Raw genomic sequence first — 17,446 nt, 5'->3', positions numbered from 1 at the left:
AGGAGAAAGGAATCAGTACCAACTTCTCGGTTAAATCTGCCATACCCACTGAGACAAGAAACCTCCTAGCAGGGCTAATGTGTGAAGAGATGCTACTCTGGGATCCCTTGTTCCTCAGCCACAAGTGCCAAGATGGAGGGAAAGATGGGAGAACCAGCCAGTGCCTCCCAGGGACTATTCGTCACTTGCTGCACTAGCCAGTCCAGGAGGCTGCCAGGGCACTTATGGGTTTGCAACTGCATTAACTTTTGCCCCACTGCAAACTGTCAGGGAAATTTGCTCCTCTTGAGAAGTAGAGCTGGCAGTGCAATATGTAAGTCACAGTTTCCACACCTACACGAATATAGATGTGCTATGGTACTTAAAGTTAGAATCCAGTCCTGCTCAGGCTGACATGTCTATTCCAAGATGTTACATTCAGTATTGATTTTTAAGCCCACTAAAAAACAAAAAGTTAGTTTCAGCTACTCCCAAACAGCATTGTTTTATTAGGAGATTGAAATCCTTCTGTTATACACAGAGTATATGAAAATAGCAATTTTAACACTTTCTACTAATCTTACTAAACTTTTACAAAAATAGCAAACCTTCTGTCTTTACAATATTTTATAATTCTATTCAACACACTTTCCCAATATGACAGAACTATCAAAAGTTTCCTTCAGACCCACAATGTATTTATTACATATACATAAAAATTAGGTGGGCAGAATTACTTCAGCTATACATATTTAAAGAATGGCATGGGGGGGGGGGCTCACCTGCAAGTGCAGACTCTGGAAGTCAACATTTCCCAAAGAGAACATATCAGTGGGCCACTTGCTTTAAGTCAGCATTTCTTGTGATGCACCTGACAATGTAACCTATAGACTTTGTGAAGGCACATGCTGTGGTAAGTAAAAGAGGGCGGCACTGATTTTGTTTGCACTTAAATGGGAGCACCTTTAAAAAACCAAGCTGCAATATAAAACTCTTCCATCTAACTGGAATATGCTGAACAAATGACAGCAACCCTACCTCTAGGGAACTGAGAACCCCATTTACAGTAATATCCTCCTTCAGAACAGCAAGCAACCACAATCCTTGACAGGGGAATTACTTCATCACACTCATGCACTGCAGCACCATTTAAAAAGGGGGGGGCATGTCTTACCCTGCTGATCTCTACAATGTAGTGAGAACCCTTTTCTTGCAAAGCTTCCCCATTTCATCTCAATCGGGGAAACCCACTCTGCACAAGGCTTGAGATCAGGTCAACAATAGGAAGCCAGAACAGCGACGTCTGGGAACCAATTTACCTAATCTAAAAGATCCTGTGGAATCTACGGCAGTAATCATCATTCAAACAAGATAAACTCTCACGAGCTGAACAAACTTTGCCAGGAAGTTTGCTTTCAGGAAGCACAGAATGATAATTCCCAGACCAGATGGTTCAGTATGACAAGGTGCCACTGACTCTATAATGCAGCAAGCAACAAACTTCAAGTGACATTTATAATCTGATATTAAAGAATTATCCAATGATTTTCTATAATTACATTTTCAAGTTTCCTACTCAGTGTGTTTATGGTCATTTTAACCAGAAATAAATATAAATTCAATTCTGCTCTAGAACAGCAAGATAATTACCCTGAAAAGTCACTGAATAAGTTAAAACACCAAAGCATCAATCAAATAAGCACAAGACCTAAGGGAACACACACTCTATATCCAGGTTTTAACATTGCATTAAAGAAACTGGAACACTGGACTCTATTCGACCTTCCAGATTGCTATCTTTCCTTCATCCTTTCCAGAACCACTAAGAACATATCTGTCCTCTGCGGAGCAGAGAGCTTTTACTGCATCAGTGTGTCCAACCAATTCTTTTTCCACCATTTTCTTCTCAGCATCAACCACATAGATCTTTCCTTTGATTTTGCCTTGGGAAAGTCCTCTGCCACCAACCCATATCTGAAAAGCAAGCATAGCCATTAAAAATGCTTTATATTTCCACAGAAACATGTGATGTTATTTAATATTTATTCTAGCAATCCTAGGAGCACATGCAAGAAAGCCGGGGGGGGGGGGCTCAAACTGGTGACTGATAATTTATTAATACAAGCACAAATGCCCAACATACTTAGTGTACGTTATCTTCTTCAGGAGCAACATATGGTAGATGTTGTATAATCTGATCATCAAGTAGCCTTGTATATATTCTTGGCCGGTTGAATATGTATCTAATGTGGTTTTATATATGCTTCTGTTTTTAATGTGTCAGCATAAAACTTTTGAGAAAGCATTTTGTTGAAACAAGAAGGCATAGACCCACACTGTGATATGGATCAACTGATATGTCAACCCCCTAGGGCTTTGTGGAGAAATCTTTTTTTTAATTCTAATTTCTGAGGTAAAGTTTAGTTTTAAAGGAACAAATAACAAAGAAGTCAGTGTGTAAAGAAGAGGACAGAAGAAGCAGCAGCTCAGCTGAAGGAAAAGCTGGAAGCTGGAGCCAGAAAGCCTTAGAAGCCTTAAAGAGAGCTCTGAAGAGTCAGAAGGGTTGCTGACGGCCCAAGGGAGTACAGATTGCTGGACCTGAGCAAAGACTGCAAGGACAGTCATAGAATCATAGAATCATAGAGTTGGAAGGGGCCTTCTAGGCCATCGAGTCCAACCCCCTGCTCACAGCAGGAAATCCACAGCTAGAGCATCTCCTGCAGATAGCTGTCCAGCCTCTGCTTGAAGACATCCAGCGAAGGGGATCCCACCACCTCCCTAGGCAGTCGGTTCCATTGCCGAACCGCCCTTACTGTCAAGAAGTTCTTTCTAATGTCCAGTTTGAATCTACGCTCTTGCAACTTAAAACCATTAGACCTAGTCCTACCCTCTGGGGCAGCAGAGAACAAATCTGTACCCTCCTCTATGTGACAGCCCTTCAGGTACCTAAAGAGTGCAATCATGTCACCCCTCAGCCTTCTCTTCACCAGACTGAACATGCCAAGTTCCTTCAACCTTTCCTCATAAGACTTGTTCTCCATACTGGCTGTCATCCTTGTCGCCCTCTTCTGAACCCACTCTAACTTGTCTATATCTTTCTTAAAATGAGGCGCCCAGAACTGAACGCAGGATTCCAGATGAGGCCTGAGTAATGCAGAATATAGTGGGACTATTACTTCCCTTGACCTGGAAACTATAGCTCTGTTTATGCAGCCCAAAACAGTGTTTGCCTTTTTTGCCACAGCATCACACTGCTGGGTCATGTTCAACTTGCGATCCACTACAATTCCAAGGTCCTTCTCACACGCACTACTGCTAAGCCGGGTATTTCCCATCCTGTACCCATGCATTTTGTTTTTGTGGCCTAAATGCAGAATCCTGCATTTGTCTTTATTGAATTTCATTTTATTAATTTCAGCCCAATTTTCTAGTCTACCCAGGTCCCTTTGGATTTTATTCCTGTCTTCCATTGTGTTAGCTATCCCTCCCAGTTTCGTATCATCCGCAAACTTCATAAGGCTTCCCTCCACTCCATCATCTAAGTCATTGATAAAAATGTTGAAGAGTATCTGCCCCAGGACAGAACCCTGTGGCACTCCACTCAAAACCTCCTTCCAGTCCGAAGCAGAGCCACCGACGACCACTCTTTGAGTACGGTTTTCCAACCAGTTGTGAATCCACCTGACAGTATTTCCATGTAGTCCGCATTTGACTAGTTTGCTAATCAAAAGGTCGTGGGGGACTTTGTCAAACGCCTTGCTGAAATCTAGATAGATGACATCTACAGCATTTCCACCATCTACTAAGCTAGTGACCCGATCAAAAAAAGAGATGAGATTAGTTTGACAGGATTTTTTCTTGACAAACCCATGCTGGCTCCTTCTAATCACAGCATTGTCATCTAGATAGTTGCCAATGGACTCTTTTATTATTCGTTCTAATATCTTTCCCAGTATTGAAGTCAGACTGACCGGCCTGTGATTCCCCGGATCTTCTTTTTTACCCTTTTTAAAGAGCGGGACGACATTTGCCCATCTCCAATCCTCCGGCACCTCTCCCGTTCTCCAGGATTTCTCAAAGATGATGGCAAGAGGTTCTGAGAGTACATCCGCAAGTTCCTTCAATACTCTGGGATGCAGTTCATCAGGCCCTGGAGATTTGAACTCATTTAGGTTAACTAGGTATTTCCTGACTATCCCCTTATCAATCTCGAACTGCAGTCCCGACCCCTTACTGAGATTGCTACCGATGCGAAGTTGCACACTGTTCCCTTTTTGGGAGAAAACGGAGGCAAAATAGGCGTTGAGCAGTTCTGCTTTTTCCTCGTTATCTGTCAACATTTTGCCATCCTCATTGAGCAGCAGTCCCACCATTTCCTTGGTCTTTCTCTTGCTTCGAACATATCTGAAAAACCCCTTTTTGTTGTTCCTCGCTTCCCTCGCCAGCCTCAGCTCATTCTGGGTTTTAGCTTTCCTTACGCTATTCCTGCAAGCCCGAGCCGCTCGTCGGTACTCTTCCTTGGTGATGCGTCCTTCCTTCCATTCTTTATACATGCTCTTTTTTACTTTTACTTCCTCCACCAGTCTTCCGTGTAGCCACATTGGCTTTATCTGATGTGTTCCGTTTTTCTTCCTCTTTGGAATTGTTTGCGATTGCGCTTTTTGTAATACGTTCTTCATGAACTCCCACGCTTCTTGGGCTCCTTTTTTCTTTAGTCTATCTAGCCATGGGATCCTACCCATCATTTCCCGGAGCTTGCTAAAATCGGCTTTCCTGAAATCCAAGGTCCATGTTCGACTATATTCTTCTTTGGCTTTCCCCAGAATCCCGAATTCCAGCATTACGTGGTCACTTTCCCCCAAGGTACCGACCGCTTTAATTCCCGTGACCAATTCGTCTGTGTTAGTTAAGATCAGGTCCAGGATTGCCGATCCCCTCGTTCCTTCTTCTACTTTTTGAAAGAGGAAATTATCAGCAAGGCCCATCAGGAATTTGTTGGAGGCTTTGTGCTTCGCAGAGTTTGTCTCCCAGCAGATATCCAGGTAGTTAAAGTCCCCCATCACTACTACTTCTTGCCTCCTTGAGATTTCAGAGATTTGTTTGAGAAAGGCCTTGTCTACTACCTCTCCTTGGCCAGGGGGTCTGTAGTAGACACCTACTACCATGTCGGTTTTATTTGTTTCTCCATTTATTTTTACCCAAATGGTCTCTATCGGACCACTTTGTTCGCTCTCTTGGATTTCCATAGAGGTGTATTTGTCTTTGACGTATAACACTACTCCCCCTCCTTTTCTGTTGCTTCTATTCTTTCTGTAGAGTTTATATCCTTGAATGGCTATATTCCAATCATGGGAGTCATCCCACCAAGTCTCTGTTATCCCTATGAAGTCATATTTGTCTTGATGCACTAAGATTTCAAGCTCCTCAGTGCTTAGATATCTCAGTGGTTACCTGAGCTGGAGGGGATTAGGGAAACTGGCTCTAGGGTTGAATAATGGGGAAGAATTGAATCACTCAGAGAAACAGTAACCTTATAGCATAACCATCCTGAGTTAAAGAAGCAATAATCAAGTAAAATTCAACATATAGTATCTGTACAAACGAACGTCACCATCTGTTTATATTAACTGCTATTAAAAATATATATATAATTTAAGTTGTTTTTCAATTTAAAATGGAGTCTGTGCTGTTTTGTACCATGCTTATCCACAGCTACATGTGGGTAAACTGAGGTATATAATTGGCAAGGCAAAATGGTTCGAGGTACTGTTTTGCAGTGGCTCCACTCCTTCCTGGAGGGTAGGACTCAGAAGGTTTTACTCGAGGACTTCTGCTCAGACTCCTGGCCTCTAACATGTGGGGTCCCTCAGGGTTTGGTGCTGTCCCCGATGTTATTTAATATCTATATGAAGCCGCTGGGCGAGGTCATCCGGAGGTTTGGAGTGCGATACCATCAATATGCTGATGATACTCAGCTTTATTTCTCCTTTCCCCCAGACACTAGGAAAGCCGTCCGCCCTTTGAACCAATGCCTGACTGCAGTGATGGACTGGATGAAGGTGAATAAGCTGAAACTAAATCCAGACAAAACAGAAGTGCTCCTCGTTAGTCGCAGGACTGATCTGGACATTGGGAATTTACCTATGTTGGACGGGGTTGCACTCCCCCTGAAGACCCAGGTCCGCAGTTTGGGTGTGCTTCTGGATTCGGCTCTGAACCTGGAGGCCCAGGTCTCGGCGGCTTCCAGGAGCACTTTTGCCCAGTTAAGACTGGTCCGCCAACTGCGCCCGTTTCTGGAGATATCCGACTTGACGAAGGTAACACATGCCTTAGTTACATCCCGATTAGACTACTGCAACGTGGGGCTGCCTTTGAAAACAGCTCGGAAGCTTAAATTAGTTCAGAGAGCGGCAGCTAGAAGGTTAACAGGAGCCAGCCTACGGGCCCATACAACTCCCCTTTTACAACAACTACACTGGCTGCCGATCTGCTTCCGAGCTCAATTCAAAGTGCTGGTTTTAACCTTTAAAGCCCTACACAGCTTGGGCCCTCTCTATTTGTCTGGGCGTATATCTTCCTATGAACCCTCCCGGCCCTTGAGGTCCTCTGCTGATCCTCCTCTTGTGATTCCCCCAACCTCTCAAGTACATCTAATGGGAACCAGAACTAAGGCCTTTTCTGTTATTGCCCCCAGACTTTGGAATTCTTTACCGATAGAGGTGCGGTCATCTCCTTCTCTTGTTATATTCCGTCGCCAGGTCAAGACATTCCTTTTTCGTCAAGCATTTAATTTGAGCGATGTATAGGATGTTTTTATTGCTTGACAGGCTCTTGCTGCTGATATGCTTAGTTAATACTGTTTTTATTATGCCAGTTTTAATCTTTATATGGTATTGTTCTTTGCTTTTTGTTCGCTGCTCTGAGTCCTCGGAGATAGAGCGGGTTATAAATGTTTTAAATAAAATAAATAAATAAATAAATAAGCAAAAAGGGTTTTGCTTAAAGTAAAGAAAATGAACACTAAGGTGTAAGAGACCATTCCCTCCATAATAAGTAAATAGTGTTGGAAGGGGTGGAGCGCGGTTTGCCACAGGCTGTTAGAACACATCACGTCATCTTCACTAATTCTGGGTATGTCACATATGTTCAAAAGATACTCTTAGCTCAACAATTCCATTCAGGAGTCCTTCAAGGAAAAAAATATACTTTCCAAACGTGGTTCATTCAACATTGAGAACATTATAATTAAGAACCATGAAACTAACTCAATGAGTGTAAGGGTACTTTAGATTTTTGGTGTGGCAGAGGGGAGACTGAAATAAAAAAAATTCTGTTGAGCCAGCAAATGCCCCTTGCAGAAGCCTAAAGAGACCTCAGTGTCATAGCCAATATTGCTAAATAAGCCATTAGAAACAGAGTTTCCTACATATTTAGACTATTTAGACTACTGTAGCTCTATGTGGGGTTGCCTTTGAAAACTGTTCGGAAACTTAAACTGGTACAAAGAGCTGCAGCCAGAGTATTAACAGGGGCTGGTTATAGGGACCATACAGCTCCCTTGTTACAACAGCTCCACTGGCTGCCAGTTTGTTTCTGGTCACAATTAAAAAGTGCTGGTTTTGACCTTTAAAGCTCTATACGGCCCAGGTCCAGGCTATTTGTCAGACCGTATCTCCCTATACGAGCCTGCCCAGGCCCTGAGATCTTCAGGAGAGGCCCTTCTCTCAGTCCCAACACCCTCACAAGTGTGATTGGTGGGGATGCGAGATAGGGCCTTTTCGGTGGCTGCTCCTAGGTTCTGGAACTCCCTTCCTAGGGAGGCACGAATGGCCCCCTCCTTGCCATCCTTCCGCCGGCAAGTAAAGACTTTTTTATTCCGACAGGCCTTTGGGATAGAAGGTGTTTAGAATTGGGCTTTACAAGGCTTGTTTTATTGTTTTACATTATTATCTGTATTATTTTAAATTGTTTTTAGATTTTTAAGTGCCTTTTACGGTTTTAAGGTTGTGCACAGTTTAATTGTATTTTAATTGTATGTTTTTCTATGTTTTTAAATACATGTAGTTTTATTTGTAAGCCGCCCTGAATTCCAGTTTGGTAAAAGGGCGGGGTAAAAATAAAATTTCATTTCATTTAATTTCATATCCAATTTACCTGATTTTTCACTTTTATCATGCAAGTGATCTCTGAACAGTCTTGCAAGTTTATCTTTTGAGAGGGTGTAGAGAGATCAGTCATATTCCAGATATACAATTCTGTGCTCTCTGAACACGATGCCCACACTTGATTGCTCTGAGACAAAAAGGTAAGGGTAGAAGAAATCTCATATTAATATAGAAGATTTTCCAGTATATTTAGGTTAAGATGGTAACAATAAATCTACCACTGCAATTTACTATTACGTACCTCAGGGAACAATTGGAAACAGAGTAAGGGCACAGCCAGATTCACATTGTCTTCCATTTTTACCGTCTGCCAAATAAAGCCATTTGTTGTGACAACAAGAATACAGCTTCCTATACCTTCAAACAAACATTCATAAAGATGTTAGTAATGAAGAGAATATCCTCTCAACAAAACAGAAATGGAGACAGCGCTGCATGAATCCTACACACAAGATATAGGTAAATACTTTTCCAAACTTAGCACTAATTTTTCAAACACAGAATAGTTTAGGTTCCTTTTTACAGGAGGATATGAATGGCTCACAAGGAAGAGTGCAAATACGCAGTAAATGTTGAAGAGACTAATCTGGTCGCTATACCTTTTGATGGTTCCCTGTATGTCTTCTCTCCATTAAACAAGGGGGGGGTGCCAGTTCTACTAGCAACACTACTGTTTCTGATAGTATTTGAGAATGTTCATGAGCACCAGGATTAGATTTCTTTCTAATGTGGAGAAACGTCTCTGGCAAAGTACTGAACCAACATGTTTACATTTGCAACAAGCAAATAATCTCCAGCTAAAGCTGCTATAAGCATTTGGTTAAAAGTTCTCCAGAATGACGTTCCTAATTAGGGGCGTATTTGCCTCCACCATAGTTATAGGGAAGACTTGGGAACATTCTCGAATCAAGTGTTAGGAGCCACGTGAGATCGCTCATCCAATTAGGTAAGGCGCTGAGCAGCATATATAAGGCTGCTCCGTCTTTCCCGCTCTTGCCTTTTTTGCCTCGCGGCAGCTGCGTTTGTCCTCATTCCACATTGCTCCGTTTGCGGTTTGGACGTCCGTCCTGAGTATTTTACTTGATAGTGATTCGTTTGTCAATTGTTTTACTCCTTAAGCCCCTTGGTTGTCCTTATCTGATCTCCAACGAATCAGCTGGGCGGCAGGCGGCCGCCCATGCGCCCCGGCGGCGGCCGGCACGCCGGCTGATTTACTTCCTGGTTGTGTTCCCTTTATGGTTTATTGCCTTTTAAGTTTTAGTAAAAAGGGGGTTTGAGTTGGTTGATTCGATGTTCCTGCTATAGTTTGCGTGTATTATTTGATTGTGCCTTGCTTTCGTTAACGTTATAATACGTTCCCTCCCCCCCCCCCATTGATTTCCTGTGGCGTAATTTCAGTTTGTTTGTTGATACTGGGTGTTGGTCCGGCAGTTATCTCACCTCAATTTGACCAAAAATTTTAAATAAATTTATTATTATTGCGTATGTTAATTTAATTATTTAGGTATTGCATTAGTTATAATATTCGATTTATAGTTGTTATTTGTTCAGTTTATTACATTTAAATATATAACCCCCCCAATCCCCCAATTCCCTTTAGTTTACATCCCCCCCTCACCCCATTCATATAGATAAATATATATAAATACATATTTAGTTAATAGGTTAATAATAATAATAATAATAATAATAATAAGTTAAGTTCAATTTATTGGTTAGTGTAATTAGCACTTTAGGTGTGCTACTTCTTATTAAAAATTGTCAAATTTACAATCTGGTTGTGATTGCAATTTGGTACGTTGCATTATTGTTGTTGATTGGTTTTTTACAACCATGCCACCCAGGAAGGCTCAACAGAAAAAAGGAGTGCGAGTTGTGAAACAAACTACAAAACGCCCTCCACCCCAGCAGAACCTGTCTTCTGATGAAGAGGAGGATTTGGGGACCATCCATGCCTTGGTGGCTAGGGTGGAGGCACTGGAAAAGGAACGCATGCAGCCACTGGATGCTGATGCTGGCACAAGTTCCGCTCCTGCAGGTAAGAAATCTGCGCGGTTGGCTTCCAGAATGCCTAAAAATCGTCTTCTTGCCGATTTAGTTTCTAGGATCGGGGTTCTGGAAGCTGCAGCACCTAGCGAGGAGCCAGCAATTCCTACACCTCCAGCTTGTTTGCCAACTGTTCCTGCCTCCAGTTCTTCGGTCACGCCTTCAGTCCCGCCGGTTGCTGGGCCTATGCAAGTTCAGCTTCCAGTCTCACATGATGCTGCCGCATTTACTCATAGGGCGTCTGGGTTTGCAGCACAGCCTGTGGTTGCCTCTCCTGCTGCGTATACAGGTGAGCCAATTATGCACTCACAAGCTTACAATACACAAGCACAGGATTCCAATGCCCTTAACAGGGATACACCAACGGCTGGTTCTCCTTTGTTGGGCGATGCTACGCACCCAGTAGTGTTTATGGGAGGTGTGTTGGTACCCCAGCACCCACAGCTTCCTTGGCCGGCGGCTGCCGTGAGTCCTTGGCAGCCGCCTTTGACTTCCTCTTCTTCATCACCTGCTTATTTACCCCTGCCACATGGGGTTTATCCTCAAGGCGATACCTCCCTTCCGTTAGGTGATCATTTATTGTTAGGAACGAAAGAAAAAATTCTGAGGGGAGAGTATATCGATCTCTTTCGTGAAACTGAGGTTAAGCTTAAAGATGGTCAAGAAGTTAAAGAGTGTGAGGCAGCGATAAAAAGAAAAGTGGATCGGGTATGGCCTAATTGGTTGAACGCCTATACGATTTATATGGGTGTTATGACACAGGCTTATCCGTCTAGGGCTTTGTCCATGATAAAATATCAGGATATTGTGCATCGTGCCTTCCGTGAATTCTCTGGAACCGCTTGGTTGCGGTATGATCAGAATTTCAGGCAAAGAGCAGCATTGGATCCCACCCTTCGTTGGGATATTGAACACGCAGGACTGTGGTTGCGATCTATGACTTCCGCCAGGCCCACTACAGGAGATAGAGCCGATAGTGGGCATTTATTGGCACGCGCGCAGACTTCCACCTCGGGCTACAGCCAAGGCGGGCATTGGGTTCAATCCCAGCAAGTCTGCTGGTTATTCAATAGCAGTGGCCGATGTTCTAGACGTCCCTGTAAATTTAGACACGTCTGTGCACTGTGTGGAGGCAACCACTCCAGTTCCTCTTGCCAGAGGGCACGTACTGCTCGACAGGGTACAGGGGAGCATCAACAGCAAAAACGCGGGTCTGGCAATAGCGGCGGTACGTCGCAAGGCCAGTAGCCCGATCAAGCTGGCTCCGTTAGCAAAGTTGTTAGAGCTTTATCCCCATAAGCAGGCTGCTAGTTTTATACTTCAGGGTTTTAAGGATGGATTTCGTATCCCTTTTGAGGGTCCTAGGATTGCTACATCGTTTGTCAATCAGACCTCTTAGTACGTTAGCGCCCGTGGTTCTGGCCAAGCTTAATAAAGAGATACTTGCTGATCGTATCTCGGGCCCCTTCAGTTGTCCTCCATTTGAAAATTTGAGGATTTCCCCTTTAGGTATTATCCCTAAGAAGCAGCCTGGGGAATATCGCCTTATTCATAATTTGTCTTTCCCAAAAGGAGCCTCTGTCAATGATGGCATTTCCCCATTATATGCCTCAGTCAGATATGCTTCTTTTGATGAGGCAGTGAGAGTAGTTAGGAAAGCTGGAAAGGGGGCTTTGCTGGCAAAGTGTGATATAAAATCAGCTTTTCGCCTTTTGCCTGTACACCCTGCTGATGTGGATTTGCTTGGTTTTAAATTTCAAGGTCAGTTTTACGTAGCTATGCCAATGGGTTGTTCTGTGTCTTGTGCTGCTTTTGAAGCATTTAGCACATTTATTGAATGGGCATTGAGGATGAAAGCATCGTCCTCCTTCTCTGCTCATTATCTTGATGATTTTTTATTTGTGGGGCCTGCTGGGTCTTCTCACTGCTCCCATCTGATGCATTCCTTTGCCACTTTAACTGACGAATTGGGAGTCCCTTTAGCTCCTGAAAAGTCTGAGGGCCCTACTACTTCCCTTATTTTCTTAGGGATCCAGTTAGATACTGTGGCTCAGACTTCACGTTTGCCACTTGAGAAGTTGGTTGCACTGCGTCAACTGCTTCATTCAGCCCTAGAGCGGAAGAAGATCACCTTGGCCCAGTTACAGGAAATTGTGGGCCATTTAGTTTTTGCTTCTAAAGTTATTTCACCTGGTCGTGCATTCCTCAGGCATCTATGCGACACCATGGGGGGAGTTCAATCCCGCTTCCATTTCATAAGGATTACGTTAGGGATGAGGGAGGATTTGCACATGTGGCTTGAATTCATGACGGATTTCAATGGCCTTTCCTTTCGGAGGGAGGAATTGCTATTAGAAGCAGAATTACAGGTGCATTCCGATGCTGCCGGTGGCATTGGCTTTGGAGTAATCTTTAGATCCCAGTGGTGCGCTGAGCGATGGCCTGACAGTTGGCAGGCTACCGGAATTACTTCTGATTTGACATTTTTGGAATTTTTTCCAATACTGGTAGCTGTTCATATCTGGCCAAAGGCATTTCAAAATCGCACAGTGCGCTTCCGGTGCAATAATATTTCCGCAGTTAGCGTTATTAATGCCCAAACTTCTAAGTCTCCTCGTGTTATGCGCTTGGTGCGTGCGTTTGTATTACAATGCTTGCGCTTTAATATTTTATTCATGGCCAGACATGTTCCAGGTTTGATGAATACCGTTGCTGATGCACTTTCCCGCTTACAGATGGCACGCTTTCGGGAGCTTGCACCTGGAGCGGCTCTGGATCCAGTACCAATCCCACCTTTCCTGTGGAAACTTGGCAACTAGAAGTTGGGGTTGCTATCGCTGCTGCTCTGGCTCCCAGTACTCAAACTGCGTATAAGCGTTCATTTGCTAAGTTCCAGACTTTCCGCATTGTCTCGGAGCTGCCTTTGGATTGCCTATTCCTGTGGATCATTTATTGCAGTTCATGATATATTTAAAAGGGCACAATAATTCTGTTTCTACTATCGCCGGCCACCTCTCGGCGCTAGCCTTTATTTCGAAGGCAAGGGGGCTGCCAGATCATTCTGTAGATTTTAGGGTCAGAAAGGTCCTTGAGGGTTGGTCGCGTTCCACTCCCAGGCCCGCTGACCAGAGGAGGCCAATCACGCCCGATGTCCTTCTCCAGATCCTGGCACTGTTTAATTCTTTATGCTCATCTCAGTATGAGTCGCACCTGTTCGCCGCAGTAACTCTGACGATGTTTTATGGTGCTTTTCGCCCTAGCGAAGTATTGGCCCCTTCTAAGCGCGATGTGACTTATAGAGCCTTATGCTTTGGCGATTGCACATTAGGTGCTGATTTAGTGAGGTTGTCCCTGCAGGTCTCTAAGACCGATCAAAAGGGCCGTGGCAGTATGGTTGTTTTACGACGTTGCCAGGTCCCAGTATTGTGCCCTGTGTCTGCAATGCGTCAATTCTTATCCATTCGGCCAGCGGGCCAGCGTTATTTGTTTATACATGCTGATGGAACTGCCCTGACTCATTTTCAATTTTGGGCCGTTGTTCGGTGGGCCTTGTTGGCCAGTGGTCGCGATGCTGGAGTCTATGGGCTGCATTCATTCCGGATTGGTGCGGCTACGGCCGCAGCCCTCATGGGCATGAGTATAAGCAATATACAGGCGATTGGCAGATGGCGTTCCGATGCATTTAAGTCTTACGTCCGATTTTAACAGAGGAATTTGTTTTTGTTTCTTATAGGTTTGACAAACATCCCGATTCCTGTGAGGATCGTCTTGTGTGGCCACTCAATTTTGTTTTGGGCTCATCGGAGGGCATCCTCGTCTGTTCCTGGAACACAGCTGCAGCTTTCGGCCACAGCTACAGTTCAGTGGGAATTCCGGAGGGGCATGTTATGGGATGCGTTGATGCCTTCTGTGTGCCGGATCATGTCCGTTGTGGACAGGCCACACATATTGTTAATTCATTTGGGCAAAAATGATTTGGTGCAGCGTCCTGGGTTGGATTTGCTGCTCAAAGTTACGCGTGATCTCACGTGGCTTATCCGCCTATATCCCAATCTTATAATTGTATGGTCAGAAATGCTTGTCAGAAGGGTTTGGAGGGGTGCAGTGCACCCCAATAAGATAGATGGATCTAGGAAATGGGTTAATAGGAAGGTTAGGGATCTAGTTTTGTCCCTTGGTGGGGCAGTTATTCCTCATGGAAGGATCAGGTTCCATGCCCCACATCTGTTTCATGATGACGGTGTTCATCTTTCTGAGCAAGGGTGTGACCTGTTTTTGGAGGATCTTATGGTGGGGTTAAGGGGTTTGTTATCCTCTTTGAGTTGAGGGGACCAAGCTTAAGCTGATCCCCTCTTGTGGCATAGAATTCGGGCAGGTGAGGTATATGGGGGTTAAATTTAGGCGGTTAAGGCATCATGATAAAGGGGCACTCCCTAGGGAACCATCAGGGCTTTGTGTCTGGTGGGGATCTGGGTTGTGTCCTTGTGGGACCTGCTTGCGCATCATGGTGAACGCCTGTACGGCGGGGCCATGGTGTGGAGGTTGGAACCACACAGCTGGCTCCAAGAGCAAGGAGGGAGGATTTCACCCACGTCCTTGACTCTGGGGTTACGTAATTATGAGAATGGATGCCTTTACAAGTTGAGGGTGTAATCCCTCGTTGTTAGGTTTAACCTCACCTGCCCGAAGTGTTGTATACTTAATTAATTGGCTGTATTGCATTGGACTTATCATGTTATATTTTAATAAATATATAACATTATTCAAGTATGGTGTCACGAGTCTTCATTGTGTGGGGGCAAAAGGCAGAGGAAGATGAAGGAGCCAATGTTGTTATGAATAAAGCCATAGAGGGTTTTGTTTTCCTCCTTTTAAACTACATTCAGATTAAGATATAGTAAACTTACAGCACCAAAGTCTGTTGTTATGGAATTTGATAGCAGTTAGAGTTTCACATGGCAGTTGAAATCTGTGGTTCACTTTCAAGGTGCTGATGTTCCATGCAATCACTGTTCCATCTAAGCTGCATGAATAGGCCTCACTGTTCATGTGCAAGAAAAGCACACGATATTAGGCCATTGTGTTACAAAAAAAGAAAAGAAATAACACCAAAATCAATACTGTGGGGATAAGGTCACAATATGGCATTCAATTCATTTGTCACATCTGCCATAGAGGTCTGGTATACTTTTCTGTTTAGTCTCCAAGTATACCATCGCTCTCAACCTTCTTGTTTTTCAAATGAAGAATCCTATCCAAGTCCTGTCCTATCTGAATTTTAGCCACAGCAATCTTTTTAGGTCATATTTTCCATTATCACTAGTTCTGCTGTGACTACTCTTTTAACTAAAATTTGTTAACTAACAGTTCTCCTGTTTCACGCCTGTACTACTGTTTCCATAATGCTGCTTTTGCTAAGGCCAAAATGCAAATAGCCTATTCTCATCTCCTCATGAATTAGATAATTAACACGAACAAGAAACCAAGACCTCATTGCATACCCAATGCTAGCCAAACGGGGCTACCTTTACTTTGAAAGTGGCCATACCTCCCAACATCTGCCAAGACAAAATGTGACCGGAAGATGAATCAAACATTGATTAGGATTTTTAGTGTCTAAGTTCATCTCTTTGCAAGGCACTTCCTTGTTATTTTGAGATGCGCACACACACAGAGATCCATGGCTTTGAAGTATCCACAGGCATTAGGAAGATGCAGCCTCTAACGGGGGCTGGGGAATCTGTAGCCATCCGCCTTCAGTCGGTCCCAGGGATCCTGTGGTCTACACTGGCTGCAGATCCCACAACTCTTGTGTAAAAGACCGTGTTGCCCTTCCTTTTCCTTCCATCCCCACTCCCCATAGAATTCCTCATACCTGGGCATTTAGCTTCATTGGTTTAAAATGGAAATTTCTCACTAAAATCTTCCCCATACGTTAAGACTACACAGTTGTAAAGCAACCCCCTAATATTCCAAGGATTTATTTTGCAACACTTTCTTAAATTCTGTGGCCTTTGAGGAAAAAAAATCCTCTCCATTTTTTACCCCTAGAGTTGGGTTGAAGGAAGGGGGCGTAAGAAATGGGGCTCAGAAACTCCTCAAGCAACTAGTCAGCTGGTGTGTCAGGAGGCTGAGCCTGATTAATGGCTGTTTGTTGTCCTGACCACTGTTGTCCACGCACTGGTAATCTCTAGGCTGGATTACTGTAATGCGCTCTACGTGGGGCTGCCCTTTAGGTTGGTCCAGAAGTTGCAGCTGGTGCAAAATGCGGTGGTAAGACTGCTCACTAGGGCAGGGTATCACCAACATATCACCCCGCCACTGAAAGAATTGCAGTGGCTGCCCATTTGCTACCGGGCCAAGTTCAAGGTTCTAGTTTTGGTGTACAAAGCCCTATACAGCTTGGGACCAGGATACCTGAAAAACCATCTCATCCCTTATATCCCCAGTCGATCACTGCGCTGTGCTGGTGAGGGCCTCCTGCAGATACCATCTTATCAGGAGGTTTGTTCTCCACAATATAGGAAATGGACCTTTAGTGTGGCGGCACCTACCCTGTGGAATTCCCTCCCCTTGAATATTAGGCAGGCACCATCTCTGCTATCTTTTCGGCGCCTTTTGAAGACCTTCCTCTTTCAACAAGCCTTTTAAGTTGAGACCTATCCCAGCCTACATCTGTGTTAGAATTGCTTGTTAATATGTTTTTAATAATGTTTTTAACCCTTTTTAGGGTTGTTTTTTTAATTGTTTTTAATGCTGTTTTGTATTAATGTATTTTAAGATCTGTTTTTATGAAGTTTTAAAGTTTTTTTGGTGCTTTGTTTGCCGCCCTGGGCTCCTGCTGAGAGGAAGGGTGGGATACAAATTAAATAAATAAATAAATAATTTTTGGGGGGGGGGGAAGAATCCTTACATAAAAAGAGGGTCCACTAATAGGAAAAGTCTCTCTACCCCCCCACCTCTCTATCCATTACACTCAGATACAATTCCAGTTGATCCTTGAACAAGAGAACCACCCATACTACATTGAACTGACCTGGACACACCATCTCTGTTCTCCAAAACAATGTCCACAACTTCAGAGCGATGGTCATTCAGTTGCTTATTGCAAGACATGCTGTGAGTATTGATTAAGTAGATAATGGAGTCTTGAGAACCAATCCAGACTTGACTTTGTTCTGCCATTACCATACATTTCTGCATTTAGAAGAAATAGGAAGACTAAATCAGTGTATTACAGAAGGTCTGAGCATCGT

General features: G+C 43.8%; 1 protein-coding gene across 1 annotated transcript in view; it reads right to left on the bottom strand.

Annotated features, from left to right (window-relative positions):
- Positions 1 to 477: 477 nt before the first annotated feature.
- The window catches only part of DENND3 (DENN domain containing 3), a 72,842-nt gene continuing 55,873 nt past the window's right edge, over positions 478 to 17,446 (bottom strand). The window contains exons 20-24 of the mRNA XM_061607048.1: positions 17,227 to 17,387; positions 15,098 to 15,231; positions 8,386 to 8,501; positions 8,134 to 8,271; positions 478 to 1,953 (exon numbers count right to left, since the gene is read on the bottom strand). Of these exons, the coding sequence (XP_061463032.1) occupies positions 1,753 to 1,953; positions 8,134 to 8,271; positions 8,386 to 8,501; positions 15,098 to 15,231; positions 17,227 to 17,387 (750 nt within the window). The 3' untranslated portion in view covers positions 478 to 1,752. The remainder of the gene's footprint in view (positions 1,954 to 8,133; positions 8,272 to 8,385; positions 8,502 to 15,097; positions 15,232 to 17,226; positions 17,388 to 17,446) is intronic.

Source organism: Rhineura floridana, chromosome 1 (genome assembly GCF_030035675.1).
Source record: "Rhineura floridana isolate rRhiFlo1 chromosome 1, rRhiFlo1.hap2, whole genome shotgun sequence".
NCBI classification, from domain to species: domain Eukaryota; kingdom Metazoa; phylum Chordata; class Lepidosauria; order Squamata; family Rhineuridae; genus Rhineura; species Rhineura floridana.
The sequence above is the reverse complement of the archived record's forward strand: the minus strand, read 5'-3'. Positions and strand labels throughout refer to the sequence as shown.